This window comes from Haliaeetus albicilla, chromosome 16 (genome assembly GCF_947461875.1).
Source record: "Haliaeetus albicilla chromosome 16, bHalAlb1.1, whole genome shotgun sequence".
NCBI lineage: Eukaryota > Metazoa > Chordata > Aves > Accipitriformes > Accipitridae > Haliaeetus > Haliaeetus albicilla.
Window position 1 is genome coordinate 31847999 of NC_091498.1, and position 18292 is coordinate 31866290.

Below are 18292 nucleotides of genomic sequence, written 5' to 3' on the forward strand. Positions count from 1 at the left end.
TCAGCATCATATGCAAGCCATGCCATTGCTCCTTCCTATTTCTCTTTCTCCTCCTGCCAGCAGGCACGCTGCTATGAGGTACGGTAATATGGCTCAAGGCAATCACACCACCGTGACCCAGTTCATCCTCCTAGGACTGACAAGTGAGCCTAAGCTGCAGACTCCTCTCTTCATGATGTTCTTAATGATTTATCTCATCACCCTGATGGGCAATCTTGGGCTGATCACATTGATCAAGACAAACCCCCGGCTGCACACTGCCATGTACTTCTTCCTCTGCAATCTGTCTGTCATCGATCTTTGCTACTCCTCCATCTTTTCGCCAAAGCTGCTTATTGGTTTTTTGGTGGAAAAGAAAACCATTTCTTACTCTGCCTGCTTTGTCCAGCATTTCTTTTTCCTTGTGTTTGTGACCACAGAGGTGCTCTTGCTGGCTGTGATGGCATACGACCGCTACGTAGCCATTTGCAACCCGCTGCTTTACACTATTTCTATGCCCAAGAGAGTCTGCGTTCAGCTGGTGGCCGGGTCATACGTCGGGGGGATTTTGAACTCACTAATCCAAACATGTTGCTTGCTGCCATTGCCTTTTTGTGGACCCAACGTCATCAACCATTACTTCTGTGACACTAACCCTCTGCTGAAACTCACCTGCTCTGATGACCACCTCAATGAGCTTTTGCTTGTAGCCTTCAACGGTACCATTTCCATGTCTGTGCTCTTCATCATCATCATCTCATACATGTACATCCTCGTCTCCATCCTGAGGATTAGGTCTGTCAAAGGAAGGCACAAAGCCTTCTCCACCTGTGCCTCCCACCTCCTGACCGTTACCTTGTTCTACGTGCCTGCAGGGCTGAGCCACATGCAGCCGGGCTCCAAGTACTCGCTGGAGATGGAGAAAGTCACCGCCGTGTTTTATACCCTGGTCATCCCTATGCTTAACCCTCTGATCTACAGCCTGAGGAACAAGGAGGTCAAGGATGCACTTAGGAAAGCAACCGCAAATAACGTTTTGGGGAGTTGCCTGCTGACCAAACTGACTCCAAACAGTTGATAAAATGCCTGCTGCTTCCCTTTTTAAATAGTCCTATGTCAGCTGTCTGGAGGAGTAAGGAACCACATATATTTACAGAAGCAGGTACAGCAAATTTTAAGCATGGTTTAAAATCTGCAGAGACTCAGTGTTACCAAACATCCTGTCATTATGGGCCTCTGATAACCATTTCCTTGTCATCTCTTGGTTTTGTTTGTTTGTTTTTTTTCTTTCTGTGAAATTATGTAATATCATAGGAGGTGGTAAAAATAAGCTCATAACGAATTTCCCTCTTAAGCTTAGCTTCTTAAGAAGTTGCACTGATTCAAGCAGTGATTTCTCCAGAGGCAAGTTCAAGGAGGACTGGGGACTTTTGGGGAGGTATATCCAAAAACACCCCCTACACCTCACTTTGGGCTAACTAGAAGAGTAAAAAAAAAAAAAAAATCTCATTTGCTTCTAGGGGGATGTGCCATGGAAATTAAGGGAGCAGAAGCAGAGACCACTGACCTGCCGGGGAAGGAGAGCAGTAAGTGCTGTGATCTAGCATCGGGAAGATGCTAAATCATTGAGTGACCAGAACATCGCAGCCTGAAGGCAGCATAGCTGGGTCTGTACTGAAAAACCTCTGCTGCTTTGCCTCCAGACCTGGAGGGGACTTCCACCTGAGCAGCTGGGATGTTTTCCTGCAGAACTCCCAGGCATTTTCATCCCTGAGGACTGAAAGCTCCAGTTTGTCTCTGCCTGTACCCAGCAGCATAGCAGTGCTCTCAGCCACCCAGGTGGATCTCATCCTATGCCTTGCTTCCTACAGCTGCAAGGCTTCTAAATCACCCCAATTTGCTCTATGAGAGAGAAATGGGCTTCATCTGACCTGCATCTCACATCTGCTTTAGGAGGAGAAGCAGCAGCAGCATCTAGGAGTGGTATTTCTCCCTATTGGCAAGGAGTTTAGCATGATTGAATGTAACTAGCAAGGGAGAAGTTTTGGGGTTTTTTCCCCTATTTTCTTGTCATGGAGCTGTTGGAAGTGATATTTCCTCCCACCAGCTCTTCCCCAAGACAACTGCATAGCTGAGGAGGTACCACTGAGGGATGCTGCAGAATCTCATGCTCTCCAAAGCAGAGACAACTGACTGCAACCTGTTAGAGACCTTGAGCAATATGAGCTGGGATGCCAGGTCTCCATAGAGAGAAGAGGGGGGTCATCTGTCACTTAGTGTTAACTTGCACATGGCTGCATCTGAGTTAATCCAGACATTGGGGGTTTTTTTTGAAGCTAAAATAAAAGATAAATACTCCTAGCATGATTTCTTTTAGATGGCCATAGAAATCATGACCTAAGCATGCCCAGTATACTGTTATACCAATAATCCAAACTGGTTTTCACTCGGATGTAAGAGTCTACATTGTGGCTACGTAATACAGAGCAAAATAAAATCCACCAAGAGCATGTAGCTGAGCAGGGGTCATTTTTCTCAAGACAGTCACAGAAAAAGGTGGTGGTGGAGGAGATCTTCATAACACTTACCTTTCATAACAGCTTGTTTTATCCTCAGCTTGGACTCCAGAGGGGTTTGCTTTGCATTAAGAGTTATTCATGCTGTTTGCATACTGTAACGTGGCTCAGGGAGCAGCAAGAACCAGTTACTCCATAAGGGAGGGCAAAGTGGGAGCTGAAAGCAGCCACAATGCAGGATAGGCAATAGCCTCACCCGCAGGGCACTGTCCCATAGCACCCATCAATGGCCTGGAGGAAACCAAGGGCCAAATTCAAGCCAGGAAAGCTGAAAACCAGGACCAAGCACAACTCTAAAAATTGTTGAAGACCCAGGGCTGAGCTTAAATAGTGCCCCGAGCCCTGGGCAGAGGGTGTGGGTGGAGGCCCCAGGTGATGCTGGCCACGGCAATTACAGTGGTTCCCCTCTCTGCTGTCTCAGGGAGAGAGGAACGGGTTTTTTTCCCCACCCAGTGCCCTAAACACAGCTACAGCACCGTATCCAGCCTTCTCTGATGTATTCCTATGTGCAGACAATGGAAGGACAGGGCATAAAGGAGCATTAACATCCTTTGCTGCATGTTAACAATTCTTGTCCCTCCTGTTGATTCATGAGGATAAGGCGCTTCAGACGTCACGTTCTCTGTTTCTTGGGCAAATTGTCCAAATGCCTCTATTTTTCATGAAAACTCCCTCAGAAACTTTGATTAAAAGCTTTATAGCATTTTACTTCACACCAGCTTAAAGCTGGTTTTAACTGGTTGCCATCACATTTATTCATTATTCATTACAGTTCTTTTAGGAAGACCACAGTTTACAAAGATGCTTATTTTAAAACATAAAATTTATTCACTTTGTCATTATACAGGCTACATGTTCTTCCAGAAATTGTATACTTCATTAAAGATAAAAGGTGTGTCTTGATTAAATATTAAAAAACCTTTGCCTAGTTTTCTTTAGGCATCTTCCACCTCAGCCATGTGATGACATACAGAAGTCATAACTCAGTCAAATTGCCACACAAAGCATGGACCTGTTACTGATCATCCAAAAAGGAAAAGATTAGTAGACATAAAGACAACACGTCCCAAGAAGAATTTGGTTTGGACACACTTCTGGCAACGTGCTAACATATGTGTGCCCATAAGTTGCCAGCACAGCTCCAGGTCCCCGGAGCCAACACCATGGCTTTATGCTTTCTGGTGGACCTTCCATACATTGGTCAGAAATTTCATCTGAGGTCACAGCTGGACCTTCACCTGGATGGTCACATCCCACCCTGAGGGTCTGGGCTGCATTGCAGCTCTCCATGTATCCCTGACTTAAACAGATCCTCCGTTCTTTAAGCTTATTCGGGGGGAAAATGATCATCAAGCAGGCAATGGAAATACTAGTAATTGTTTACCTCCAATTTGAACATCCTTTTTGTGGGCAATGTTTTCATTCAACACAATTTAGACACAAACCATCACGGTACTATTTCAGTTTTGCTAGGAAAGCACTGACAATTATTCTGCTTAATTATTGAAGGCTCACACCACAATGAAAATAAACCGAAGTTGTTTAAGAGAACAATTCATTATGCCAGTTCTCCATACGCTGTACTTGCTGTGTGATCTCCTCATCTGTAAGCAGACCAATAATGACCGATAACACATACTCCTTCATTACCTCCAAAATACCGAAGAGCTGCGAATGCGTTTTCAAAACCTGGATAGGTGCGGCACCAGCTTTTGCACCCACAGCCTCCTCAGGGCCCCCTTCACCTCTTTGTTCCTCAGGCTGTAGACGAGGGGGTTGAGGGTGGGGGTCAGGACGGTGTAACACATTGAAACCAGCTTTGCCTGATCCCGCCAGCAAGCCTTGCAAGGCTGGAGGTAGGCGAGCATCCCTGGCGCGTAGAAGATGGTGATGGCAGCCAGGTGGGAGCTGCAGGTAGAGAAAGCTTTAAGCCTCCTCCTGGCCAAAGGGATGTGCAGGATGGTGCAGAGGATGTAAGCGTAGGACACCAGGATCATCAGGACAGAGCCCACGATGATAAGCCCAGCAGTGGAAAACTGCAAGATCTCGTTTGCGCGGGCATCGGAGCAGGAGAGCTGCAGGAGGGTGGGCAGCTCGCAGAAGAAGTGGTTGATGCTCCTGGCTCGGCAGAAGGACAACCTCCCCGCTGGGACGGTGTACACCAGGGAGCTGAGGAAGCCCGCGGCGTACACCAGCACCATCACGCCATAGCAACGCGCCCTGGACATGGTGGTGGTGTAAAGCAGTGGCTTGCACACGGCCGTGTATCGGTCGTAAGCCATCACCACCAGGAGGAAGCACTCGCAGATGATCAGAGCAAGGAAAAAATATATCTGGGCGAAGCAACCCAAAAAAGAGATGTGGCTTCTCCCCAGCAGGAAGGTCTCCAGTGCTTTTGGGATGATAGCGGAGGAAAGGCAAAAATCTATGAGAGATAAGTGAGTCAGGAAGAAATACATGGGGGTGTGGAGCTGGGGGGTGGCATTGATTAGCAGGATCATCATCAGGTTCCCCAGCACCATGAAAACATACAGGGATAAGAAAATTGTGAATAAAGCGATTTGTAGCTCTGGGGCATCAGAGAAGCCCAAGAGGATGAAGCCGGACAAAACAGTGAGGTTTTCTCCATCCATCATTTCTACAAGTTAGATGAATTTGCATAGAAATAAAATGAGTCAGTGAAATGAATCCCTAAGAGAGAAATACTGTGGAACCATCAGATTTTAATCCGTAAAGTAAATGCAACAGAAAATGGTGCATTCTTTTAGAAAAATACAAGGGAACTGTGTTTCTGCCTTTAGCCCAAGCTTTGAAGTCAAACAGGTGAAGGAGCTAATTATGCAGTCAGATGTTAAAAGGGAGTAATTCTGCAATGATTTATAGACACTGTACTAATGATGCACTAAGAAATATCAAAATGTTTATCTGAGTGTAAAAAAATGAAGTCAAATAAACACTTTCCAAAATATGGAAAACAGAAGATTCATATTCTCACCACTGATTTCTGGAAATGTCAAGGGTTTTTTTCTCTCTTCTTTTTTTTTTTCAGACTGTGTCAGTGCTCTTCTGTGGCCTCATTAGTTCTGGTGCAGCCTTTCCATTAGGAAACAAAGCCGTGCACTCGAAATTTTTGTTTTGTTTTTAACTTCTAAATTTAACTGCTTTTGAAGAAAAAACCCTGCATGTGTTGGGGGGGGGAGGGGGGCGGGGCAGGGAGCAGTGGTATTGTCTCCAGCACAGCTTTGCTGTGATTGCAGTGAGCTTTCTATGACTGACTCAAATATCCACATAACGGTGTTAAAATATAGTATATATAAACCCAACTTTTTAAAGCTTCAGCTTGGATATTCCCATCTCCCCCTTTCAGCCCCTCTGCAGCTGAATTATCTGATGGAAGATCTATCTACAGATATCTACATCTTTGCTGAAGTGTCCCTAGATCAGGAGCGTGGGTTTTTTGAAGCAAACCTCCTAACCCCTGCTAGGACACTTGGGTTCACGCCATGGATGCTCTTGGAGAGCACGGATGGAATTCCTTTAGATGCAGCTCCACCAGCACATCCCGGCCACAAAACAGCATCTGCTCCCCCAGAATGGGCTGAATTAAACAACTACATAAGGCTGCAGGGAGTACAGGAGGGTGATTTAAGTCCCAGCACCACTTGTTTCACTCTAACGACCTCAGATCTTCTCAGTCAACTTCTCTTGGTATTGGAGATACAGCTCCGTCTGGACGATTCATACCCTTGAAGCATGCATTTCTCTCTATTGACAACAATTTCATCACTGGAATTAAATTGATTGTGTCCTAGAGGTGGACGTTTCCATCCCGTAGAGGCAACCTTTGGTGAGCAGCTCATATGTGAACCTGCAGTCAGGGAGAGGATAATCGTATCTTAAAGAACTTCAAGGTTAAAAACATGCTTAATATTAAAAAATATTTAAATATTAAATAAATTGTTTTAAATAATAAAAATATTTAAAATCTTGCCAAGTACAGATGGAGCTACTCCTGAGCCTGAGCCTGTGCTTCCGGACTTCACAGAGCAGATGCTTTTATTCTGAATTTTCTTCTCATCTCAAAAGGAGTGTGGGAAGCTTCAGTCATATGAACAAAACAGAAGCATTAATTAGGGGGTTTTTTTCTAGGTTTGCCAATTGATCATTGAAATGCAGAAATTAAAAAAAATTACATAAATATTACTGTAACATGAAATTTAAAAAAGTAACCTGCTCCTTATAACTTATTACACTGAGCCCAGCTCCCACAAAAAGGGACTCGTGTACATTTTTCAGGTGTTAATCAATACTAATGTATTTTTTTGCAATATGAAGTATACAAACAGCTAAAGAGATAAATTGGTTGAGTCACACTGGAAGCAAAGTGTTGTGAAATGTGTTACTGGTTAAGGGATGATGGAGAGAGCAGCGAAGCACCGGGCTGAGTCTTCTTGTACCATTTGCACTAAAAACTCTTTCAAGCACGTGAGAGGCAGCACGACAAGGGTCACCAATGGGAAACGCCAAACCCTTTTTTACCTGCTTGGTTAAAAGGAAAGGTGTTGGTAGATGTGGTACCTGCAGCTCCTTGAGAAGCCCATCCGATGGGTCAAAGCTGCGGCAGGAGAAGAGATGCTCAGGAGGGCAGGATCGCCCTGGCTGGCTAGCAGAGGGGTTTTATCCCAGATGAAGCGTTACCTCAGATGTTTGTGCAAGCTTCTCTCCCTCAGGGATCCTCCTGCAGCTGATAATTATTTTGACCTGTTCAGCAAAAGCCCCTTTCAATCCCGCCTCCCTCTCCAAAACTTTTCCACCTGCACGACGAACTCTCCTGTAGAGACCTACCCAGGCTGCCCGTGCCACCACCTGGTCTTGCAGAAAGACAAGTCCAGGGTAGTTTGCTTTTTATTTATCCAACTGTCACAAACGTCTCTCTTTCAGTCTTTCACTGAGGAAGCCCTTTACTACCAACAGGGAAAGCTGATGGATCAGCTCGTGTTACGTTGAAGGGTGCTGAAAACAAAACCTGACGGAGCATCCGCTGTGTGAATGGGTTGAGCGTGGCCATGGGGAGTCCTCGCCAGCAGATACATTTATTTCCATACGCTTTACTGGTGACTGCACAACCGGTTGCTCAAAAGCATCATTTTACACAGCTGCTTTGAGGTTATAACAGAATTAACTCAAATTTACCAGTTTTATTCTGATGAATTCCAAGTGCCAATGTTTCCTGAAAGCGTCTGCTAGATGAAGAGACGTTATAAAACCCTTAGTGCAAATATTAAATGATAACTTTGTCCCAGACATTTAGAAAACACAAAGGGCAGGGCAGATGGAAGAGAATACTGAGCTATGAAAGTATGGGGAAACAAGATGGAGATGCCTTTAGATGTTTTTAATGTAAATTTGTTTTTCTGCTGGAAGGCAGCAGACTATTAGTCCTGGAGCTGCACTGGAGGTGGGTGGAAAAGGATTTCCCCATGGTTTTTAATTTCTTTCTTCCCCATTGGGTACTGGGCTAAAACTAAGGCTTGTGAAGTGGGAAAAGCAACATAATGGGGGGGGGGAAATAACCCTCACTCAACTTTAGGACAAAAAAAAAAGAGATTTCAAAGATTATTTTAAAAACATACATGGAAGGCTAAATAATCCACTAAGAAAACCTGCCTGGGTAGGGTGTGTGTCTGCAGGGTGAGTAATGCAGCTTGAAATCCCAGAGCCGGACAGCTCAGTACTGCACCTGCGCCATCTCCATCATAAGGTGATCGCAGACCACCAGCACCTTGGCTGTTCGGGGGAAAGGAAGACCTAAAATCCTCCCTCCCACCAGCACTCTGGCTCTTTACATGCCCAGTTAACTTCACGACAGAGCAGAGGCCCAAATACGACTTGTCCCCATTTACCATGAGTGCTTTGATGACCAATACACCATCACAATGTTGTTTCACTCAACCTCACTTTGTGGTCTGGAGCTAAAACTCCTGGAAAAATCAGCTGACATCCTCCTAATACCAGGAATATCACCAGAGGACGTTCATGAATATAAAACATGAGAGATCAGACACTAGCTGGTTTGATATCAGCAGGGCAAAGCCACAGCCTGCATTCTCCCTTTTGCTGTCTGAAGCCTGAAATGAAGTGGGTTATTATTTGTTAATAGTATTTAAATAATAAATAATATTTATTTCAAGTAATATTGAAATAACATTTACTTTGGACAATAACTTTCTGCCCAATACATGGTCGCTGTCAGGTCTCAGGCTACAGCCAGGGAAAGTCCTGTCCATCCTAGTGCAGCACGTAGCCTTGGTTCAAGGAGAAGCGTATTTTCCAGGTGTCCTGCTGCCAGGTGCATTTAGTCCCTGCTTCTTGAATGAGCAATATCTAACTCTCCTTCTTGAAGGTGCAATATCTAACCCTCCTCACCATGTCACGGTAGCCCTCTCCTTTCAGCTGAGCAGGAACCATGCCTGGACAAGGAGGAGAGGACTCTGCCTTTTGCTTTCGTCATGGCATTCTTCATGTCCGTGTTTCTTAAGCTGTAGATGAGCGGGTTCAGCATGGGGACTATGATGGAGTACAGCATGGAGACCACCTTGCCATGCTCCAAGGAGGGTCTGGAGCCAGGGCGCAAGTACATGAAGAGGGAGCTGCCGTAGTACAAAGCGATGGAGACCAAGTGGGAGGCACAGGTGGAGAAGGCTTTGTGCCGACTGGCCATGGAGCGGATCTGCAAGACAGTGGAGAGGACTGACAAGTAGGAGACTAGGATGAAGACTGTAGTGCTTAGCATGTTGAACCCCACCACGGCAGAAACCATCACCTCATTGACATGGGTGTCAGAGCAGGAGAGGGCTAGCAGCGGTGGTCCATCACAGAAGAAATGATTTATCCTCTTAGACCGGCAGAATGGGAGACGAAATATGGAAACCGTGTGTATGGTGGAGCTGATCACACCAGCTAAGTAGGCACCAGCCAACATCCCAATGCAAAGCCTCTGGGACATGACCACAGAGTAGAGCAGGGGGTTACAAATGGCCATGTAGCGATCATAAGCCATGGCAGCCAGCACGTAGCACTCGGTGGTGGCACAGGTTGCAAAGGAGAAGAGCTGAGTGGCGCACCTAACAAAGGAAATAACCTTCTCCACTAAAAAATTCAGCAAGGTTTGAGGGATGATGGTAGAGGAGTAGCAGATGTCTAGGAGAGACAAGTGGCTTAGGAAGAAGTACATGGGGGTGTGCAGGCACGAATCAGTTCTGATTAACATAATTACTCCCAGATTTCCTATTAGAGTGACCACATAGATGGCAAGGAATAAGACAAAGTACATCACCTGCAGGTCTTCTTGGTTTGTGAAGCCCAGGAGAATAAACTCGGATGCAAATGTATAGTTGTCTTCAACCATATTGAATATATAAGCAGTTCAGCTGCTTTATGTCTTTCAAATGGAAATGCTTAACAGGCCCAAATCTGCCAATAATGTTAAGAATGTCAATTTTTGTCTATCAATCAGTTACACCACTTTAAGTCAATATAAGGTAAATTCTCTCTGAGAGAGTAAAACCTCAAGTTCCCGAGGCCGGTCTCCCCATTCAGCCTTAGCTAAACGCATGCAACCACCAGCAACATGCTTGGAAGTGGGTGGATATTTTAAGGCAAGGAAGGAGGATGATACCATACCAGAATAAACCATAAATAAATTGCAGGGCTTTCTCATAGTTCCTCTCAAGCCATTTACACATGGAAGTCCATGACTTCCACAATAACTGCTGAGAAAATGGAATTATTTCTCATCTTTTGAGTGCTCCCAGTCCAGTGTGAGTACATGAGGAATAAATATCTGTTCCTTGTGTCCCAGGAAGACTTCTTCTAGGTGAAAGGACTGGAAAATGCGACTTTCCTCAGCATAATTTTTCCAAGTGTAGAATGGCTCAGTAGTAAGAGCCAGAATTTGTCTCACCTCACTTTAGATGTGATGCCTAACTTGGAGATAAAAGATAAATTCATGCTTGCCCTCTCTGCTCACCAGGGAGAAATCAGCAGCTCCTAAAATCACACTCTACGACAGATAGAATAAACAAATATTGATTTTTCCTGGATAACATCAATCATCACTTGACAGAGTTACACCAGAGAGCAAACCAAGAGTGCATGCTGCCTGGCGTCTGACATATAGATCCAAACGAAAAAGTCATAATTATTTGATGACCCTTTGCTGAAGGGGTGAGGTTCACCTCCAGATCCAGACATCTCAGTTCAGGTGTCCTGTGAGCAACATGTCTGGTCTCCTGGTGTTATTAAGGGGGATTTAGAGCTGCTTTTCACTGCCCACATAGAGATGCCGGAGGCGAAGCAGCGTCTGAGACATCCACACGGTGCTGGAAGATGTGTTACAAATAATGAAAATCGAGCTGTTTGGGTCTAGAGCTGAATCCTCCCCCAGAGGCAGCATCCACCTGCCTAGATGCAGACATCTACGGCCATTGGAGAATTGACCTGAATTTCACAATTAACTACAGCTCACCCCCACTTTTTCTTACTTGACAAGCCAACTGCTTTGTGTGGAGCGATCTGAGATGTAGATATGAAACCCCGGAGGTGAATAAGTCTCGTGCTATGCATGATAGCTGCCCGCCAGGAACCACATCTCCCTGCAGCTTGAAGACACTGACTGGAATGGAGATAAATTAAATTAAAAACCCATACCTTGCTGCCTCGTATTCAATATTATCCATGCTGACAGGCAGGTGCTTGGTCCATGCTCTGCTGAATAGCTAACAGAATATTTATCCTTGTCCTCCTGGGAAAAGGACTTCCATTTGTGGCACCTGCTTTCTTACACAAATTTCAGTAAGATCTTGCATCTCTTGGGCAAGCCAGCACAAGATTTTTTTTCAACAAGCTGCCCTACGACTCACCGAGCAGCCTGTCTTTTAGTGTTTTCCCAAGATTTAACTCATGACATTATAGGTAGGAGAAAGACCACCCACTGCTGAGACCCTACAGCCAAGCTAAAATACACTGTTTGGCTAGCTGGTGTTTTAAGAGTCTTACAGCCCAAACTCTCTAGTGGATGCAGAAAAAAACCCTCATTAATAGGATGGTTTAAACTGGGAAGCAAAAGCATCCTGTGCTCATGCCTCCAGCATCCCTCTGGCTTCTCCGGGTAACTGTTCCTGCTGCCCTGAAGCAGAGCAGGGAGGGGCGACAGTCTGCCACAAGTCCTGGGGATCCTGCGGATGCCGTGGGATGAAGCGGGATTTTTTCACAGCAGGGATTTCTTCTGCTTTGCTCTTGGGTCCAGTTGAAACGGTTTTTATACTTACAGCTACTCCCCGCTCCAGCTGGAAAGGTACGCCATGTCCTCTCCCATGCACCATCGATCTGTGCTTCCAGAGCTTTGCCCTTCACAGATTCACAGAGCCGGGGTAAAACAAGTTGGGGAATAACGTTTCACCTCCAGGGAGGCATCAGACCAAGGGAGGGTCAGCCCCTGCCAAGCCCAAGGGGGGTCCCGAGATGCTCCACTGCCAGGTCAAGGTATAGCCAAAGGGGTTTTAAGATTAATGACACCAGAAGGTCTTATTTGAACAATACCGGCTCAAAAATGTTGCCTTTAATAGTTTCATACATCCTAAAAAAAAAAAATCCCAAAAGGTAGTTTATTGCAATATCTGTGTGTAGTGTGCAATATCTGTATTCAAAAACCTCTTTTTTTGTTTCTATAGAGTGGCTCATCTTGGAAACATTCAACCCTCAGTGCAGACTGCAGGTGATGAGAAATCCAGCACCCCCTTTTTTCAGTTTATGCTGATGTTTAGAATGAAAAAAAAAACGACACTAAGCCTTATTTTTCATTTTGATGCATGCGCCTTTAACTTTCAATCCAAAACTCTTCCTATACTTTGCTCCCAAAGACGAGGGGGCTGCACCAGCTGCTGTGCCTTCCAGGAAAGGACAAAAGTCACCTCTTCGTCTGCTCAAAAAAAATACCTAGTAGGGAATGACGCCGCTTTTATCCACCTAGCACTCAGCGTTTCAGAGTGAAGGGCAGGTTCTTCCCCTGTGAAGGCCACCGGGATAAATCCACCCCACTGACCCAGGAACCAGGTAACTATATAGGCAGCCTCATCCATTTAATTCAGCATCCGAGAGCACTGAGGGCAGCTGCTCACCTGGGATTATTTAGATAATGATGGATGCGATTTACAGAAGTCAACAACAAAAAATTAAACCCTACATGGGAGAAAAGTTTAGATCTCTCTGTGTATTTTCATTTGCCTTCATTGTAAAATTTGGGATAGCTGTGTCAGGAGTAAAGATGTGCTGTAGGGACCTTTCCTGAGAGTGATCTGTAGATCTACAGAAAACAACTGTTGTAGGAGGTGATAATTTAAAATACCAGGAATTATCATTTCAAGTTGTGTATGGTTAGCCCAGACTATTTAAGAGAAAAATAATTCATGGGGCAGAGTGAATTTGATAATCAAGATTTCATACAACCTGAAGCCTCACCCAAGAATTGTATTTAAAAAAAAAATAAAAAATAAATACACAGTTTAAAACATTTCTGAAGCAAAGTTCCCCTCTCTCAATTCTGTGAGGGGAACTTGTTCAAACATCTGACATGACCCGTTCATTTTTAATAGGATCAGGAGCTGACCTAAATGGGATCAGCCAACTGTAAAGGCGAGATGATGATCTTGTTTTATTTATCTGTTATTTCTCGGTTTCCTGAACAGGGACAAGCCACTTAGCTACCCAAGGCTTACTACCACATTAGAAAAAGTTTTTATCTAAAATAAAAAGGAGCACATATTTCCAACAATGTCCAATAGATGGTGACGATGTATAAGAAATCCTGATCAGTATTTCTTTAGCCACTTGTTTAGCATCCCCCCCCCCGCCCCCAGTACTCCCTTTTGATATCTGAAAGGGACTGTTATGGCCATTTTGCATCTCTTGGGACTGACAACAAAGCACAATGGTACATAGAAGGAACAAAAATAGGTCATTCCCATACAAACAGGAATGGATTTTATTCAGATGAAATGCAACTTTTGAGAAGGAAAGGGGCAGCTAAAGAACATGTAGGTTTGTGCACTGTTGTGCCTTGCCAGCACGCATAAGAGTCAGCTTCAGGCTGGTAAATTTAATATCAAAAAATAATAATGATAAAATAATAATAATTTTTTTAAAAGTTCTAGGCGCTGACCAGGGTCACATCACTGTTTGGGTTATTTTTCACTGTGTTACAGAGTATTTTTCCCCCTGTTGACAGTACAGCTCAGATCAAGTGACTGCAGGTGGAAAATCCTCGTCCAGGACCCAGCCAAACCTTCTCCATCCCGGATGATCATCTCCAAATCCCCTCCCAGAGGAGCTTAAGATTTGCTCAGGGACATCTCTTACCTTTGAGTGATGAACTGCTACAGAAATAGAAAAGGGGTTTTGGGGGGGGGGGGGGAGATATGGTGGTTACTGTTGCCCCTGGTGGCATTGCATTTTCACACCAACCACACATTTCTATCCAGAATATGATGAAAAGGGGAGCTGCAATTTCTAGTAGGAGTTGCTTATTGCATAAGAAATAAAGACTGCTCTTTTTTTTTTTTTTTTAATTACCCTCCTTTTTTTTGTTTGTTTCTGTTTTTTTCTTTTTTTCTGTTTGTTGGGGTTGGTTTGTTTGTTTTGGTTTTTTTTTCATTCCTTTTCCCTAGTGCCTCACGCCAAAGTGTAAATCTCTGGATGCAAACTCTACTGATAATATTATTGTCTTTGTTTTTAACAAACCGCTGTGGGCAGAAATTAGAAAACTAATTACAGCTTTGTTTCAAGGCTTTGAAAGGCTGAAGTTATGGGGCAGGGTGACGAAAGGACAAATGTGTATGGTTGCCTAAAAAGAAGTGACAAAGATCAATTTAACCCTGCAATTTAACTCAGCAGCCTGGTTTCAAAGACAGACCTATTTAAGAATTTATATTTCATTTACTTGGCTTATGCACAACATTCCATTACCCCCTAACTGCATTAAAACTTCAAAGTTTATCCATTTAGGTCTTGTGTTTCCATCCTTCCTAGGAAGAGCTTTTCACAGGAGCTGCCTACCCAACCCAGCCCATAAATCATTGAGATCCCAGCTAAACTGAGGCTAGGGAGTGACACGAAAAATCAGTAATGTGTGTGTTGGCATACACATTTAACACAAGAATCTATTGCATTATATATAGTATAATGTACATTTAATATCGTATTTTTATACATATACACACACATATATGTATATATGTGTATAACTTGCCATTCATAGGACCAGAGACATCCTAGATGTCCTTTCTGATCAAAAATTATTCTATCTCCCGCTCAAAGCAGAGCTGACTTCACAGCCACATCAGGTTGCCTCGTCCAGGCAACTTTTGGATATCTCCATGGATGGAGGCTCCACAGCCTCTGGGGCAAATCCCCATGTTACCCAGATTCCTGTGCCAGGTTTTAATGAGAGGGTTCAGACCCTCACTGTGATTCTTTCTGCTGTTCTCCTAAGAGCATCCTTCACCTCTTTGTTCCTCAGGCTGTAGATGAGAGGGTTCAGCATGGGGATCACCACTGTGTAGAAGACAGAGACCACTTTGTCGGTGTTCAGGGAGTAACTAGAGCTGGGGCGTAAATACATGAAGATTGTTGTCCCATACAACATGGTGACCGCTGTCAGGTGGGACACGCAGGTGGAGAAGGCTTTTTGCCTGCCTTCAGCTGAACGGATCCTCAGGATGGCAAAGGAGATGAAGATGTAGGAGACCAGAATAGTGGAGATGGTGCTGAGCTCAATGATGCCGGCCAAAGAGAAGAGAATCATCTCATTGATGTATGTGCTGGCACAGGACAGAGCCAGGAGGGGGGGAACGTCGCAGAAAAAGTGGTTGATGACATTGGAGCTGCAGAAGGGCAGCCTGATGATGAAGGTCATCTGTATGATGGAGTTCAGGACACCCCCAATGTAGGACCCCACCACCAGCCACATGCACAACCTCCGAGTCATAACAGAGGAGTAGAGCAGGGGGTTACAGATGGCCACGTACCGGTCGTACGCCATGATAGCCAGCAGGAAACACTCGGTCGTCACAAAGACGATGTAGAAGAAAGCTTGGCCCATGCAGCCCACGAAGGAAATGGTCTTCCTCTCCAGCAGGAAGTTCACCAAGGTCCTGGGGGCAATCACAGAGGAGAAGCAGATGTCAACAACGGAGAGGCTGCCAAGGAAGAAGTACATGGATGTGTGGAGCCGTGGGTCACCTCGGATGACTACAATTATCCCCACGTTGCCCAAAAGCGTGACGGTGTAGATGAGCAGCAGCAGCACAAAGAGGGCTGCCTTCATCTCCGCCTGGTCACTCAGGCCCTCAAGAACGAACTCTGCCACGGAGGTGTGATTCTGCTCTGCCATTCAGGGCTCCGCGTCTACTGAGGAAGGAGAGAGCCTGAAAACACAGGACAGTAGAAACCATGCCTTTAATTAGCACCCAGACCCATTCCCATTCATTTTTAGGGAGCTAGTGGGATGGACTGCACGGCCCTGGGCTTGTCCTCCTTTACAGTCCAAGGAAAGAGGAGGTCCCTTCTGAAGGGAGAGCATCCCAGCTTTCCCAAACACCTTCCCTGCCTGCACCGAGTCAGAGGAGGGTCTTTTGCTTTCCCGCTGCAGGCAGAGCTTCAGGCAGGTTCTTTGTATCATAGACTCCCATTTTGGTACCTACAATTTGATGAGATGGATGGATATAACAAAAGATAGGGGTTCAGGGGACACAGACCGAATCATCAGCTCTGCCCTTGAACTCCTGTAATTAAGTTTTTCTCCACATTTGTTTCCCTTCCTCCCCATTTCAAACCCATCATGTTAAGGTGCCCAGAACAAGACAGCTCTGATTTTGGCAGCGGCTTCTGGATGTAATTGTAAGCTTGGAGTAAGAGTGAAAATACTGTAGCTTTCCTTTTTTTGTTTTGGAAAAGACACCAAGGTGAAGAAAAAGAAATAGTCTTTAATTTGTTGGGAAGTAGGGAGGGAGAGACGAAAGGGGTATTGCATGATCCCAAACTCTTCAGGACATCAGGAGTTTAACATTACACTCTCAGAAGCCTTTGGGAGATGAAGCCAGGGAGACTATTAGCAAAATTTGGGTCTGAAGCTGTTATTTTGAACATCAAACTTCTTTTCCTTGGTACAATTTTGAGAATATACAATTAAGAGCCTAAACACCATAAAATCTGTCTTGATTTCCCCATGACGTTCAGAGCAAAGGTACTAGCCCTGGTGTTAGGGTCCCCTGTATAAAGTTTATGTGGGTTTAACAAATGATGGATCAGCCTTTCAATAAGCGAGCCCATCGCGTCCCTGTTCATGGCTCCCCTCGCCATGCTGCAGTAGTCCATGGCAGGTACCATGAACCACCACGATATGCCGATGACTTTAATCATGCCTTGTATTTCTAGAAGTGGACTGGGAGATGAAACCTGATTTGCAGAAGTGATTTAAGTGTCGGGAGATGGCTGTGAGTGTTTATGAGCATGAACCAGCTGTAAGGTACTGACTAATCCCAGGCAAAAGTAGGTTCCACGATGCTGTCCTGGAATATGAAGTCACACCTGCTGCTCTCCCCAGTGTGCACAAACAGCAGCATCTGACTGCAAGGTGCACCTTATTTCCAGGTGAAAACAAGGTATGGCTGAGAGCACTGGCAGAAGGCACAAGGGGGGGGAATGGTCAAGGGGAAAAATGAGCCAGACTGAGAAGTCACTTTTTTAAGATGCCATCTGCAGAGGAAAAACCTTCTGAGAGAGCCTGATGGTGGCACAGCATGGCATCCTGGTGGTTAAGGCCCTCACCAGGACTTCTCTCATCTCATTTTCAGCAGGCAAAACCCCAGCAGCTCCTGTGTCTCCCTTCAGCTGGAAGAGGAGTCAATGCCACGGATGAGACCACAGAGCTGGGCTGAGCCAAACTCATTCAACTCCAGTTGCCTAAGTTTAGGCACATAGTTCAGCTGCTTGCCCTAATGAAAATGTGACATACAGGTTTCTGTCCCTGAAAACATGAAGGTTCAGAATAAAACAATTAAACCTTTACAGGATTAAAGATGAGAATCAAAGTCTTACCCCACCAGGTGAGCACCAGGATCAGAAGACTCATTGAAGAACCATTCTCCATCAGCAGAATATTTCTTTATAGAAATATCCTGGACTTCTTAAAGTGAATATCACTTTATTTCAGGGTCAGTGAGTGGGTTAATCTTTCCTTGAGGGTGTTCTCTCTTCTTCTCCCAGGCTCCTTAAACATACCATAAGAACCGTGATTTCTGATCTTTTGAATTCAAAATACTGGAGTGCATCCCAAGTGCATCCCAGCAGAAATATTTCATCTTCTTTAACCAACACAGAGGAACAAACCTTTACCTGGCATAAATCAGAGCAGCCTCCACAAAGGTAACATTGCTGCAGTGATTTAGTCCTAGCAGAGCTCACCTGGACCTTTTGGGGAATGCTCACACGTACCTGTGGATGGGGGTCACCTCCTCTTACCAGCTGCAAGGTCTCTTCCACTTTGGATGACACTACAGGCTCAGGATGTCTGCACAATAAATCTGGGGGACTAACCCTTGAAGCCATCCTCCTAGCTTCCAGCTAAACAAGAACGTCCCTCCTATGCATCAGAGAGCCTCCTGCATATTTTCACCAGACGA

The 18292-nt window shown here is 45.0% G+C and overlaps 4 protein-coding genes across 4 annotated transcripts; 1 reads left to right on the top strand and 3 right to left on the bottom strand.

Annotated features, from left to right (window-relative positions):
* Window positions 1–24: 24 nt before the first annotated feature.
* On the top strand, window positions 25–1569 carry LOC104324589 (olfactory receptor 5J3). The gene has a single exon (XM_009928853.2). The coding sequence runs from the start codon at window positions 74–76 to the stop codon at window positions 1055–1057; it is 984 nt and encodes a 327-aa protein (XP_009927155.2). The 5' UTR covers window positions 25–73; the 3' UTR covers window positions 1058–1569.
* A 2668-nt stretch (window positions 1570–4237) lies between these two features.
* LOC138689315 (olfactory receptor 8I2-like) lies at window positions 4238–5191 on the bottom strand. The gene has a single exon (XM_069804047.1). The coding sequence runs from the start codon at window positions 5189–5191 to the stop codon at window positions 4238–4240; it is 954 nt and encodes a 317-aa protein (XP_069660148.1).
* Window positions 5192–8985: 3794 nt separating this feature from the next.
* Window positions 8986–9963, bottom strand: LOC104324590 (olfactory receptor 5T7). The gene has a single exon (XM_009928854.1). It carries the CDS (start codon window positions 9961–9963, stop codon window positions 8986–8988), a length of 978 nt encoding a protein of 325 aa, XP_009927156.1.
* Window positions 9964–14188: 4225 nt separating this feature from the next.
* LOC104324582 (olfactory receptor 5J3) lies at window positions 14189–16459 on the bottom strand. The gene has a single exon (XM_009928847.2). It carries the CDS (start codon window positions 16000–16002, stop codon window positions 15064–15066), a length of 939 nt encoding a protein of 312 aa, XP_009927149.1. The 5' UTR covers window positions 16003–16459; the 3' UTR covers window positions 14189–15063.
* Between the last annotated feature and the right edge of the window lie 1833 nt (window positions 16460–18292).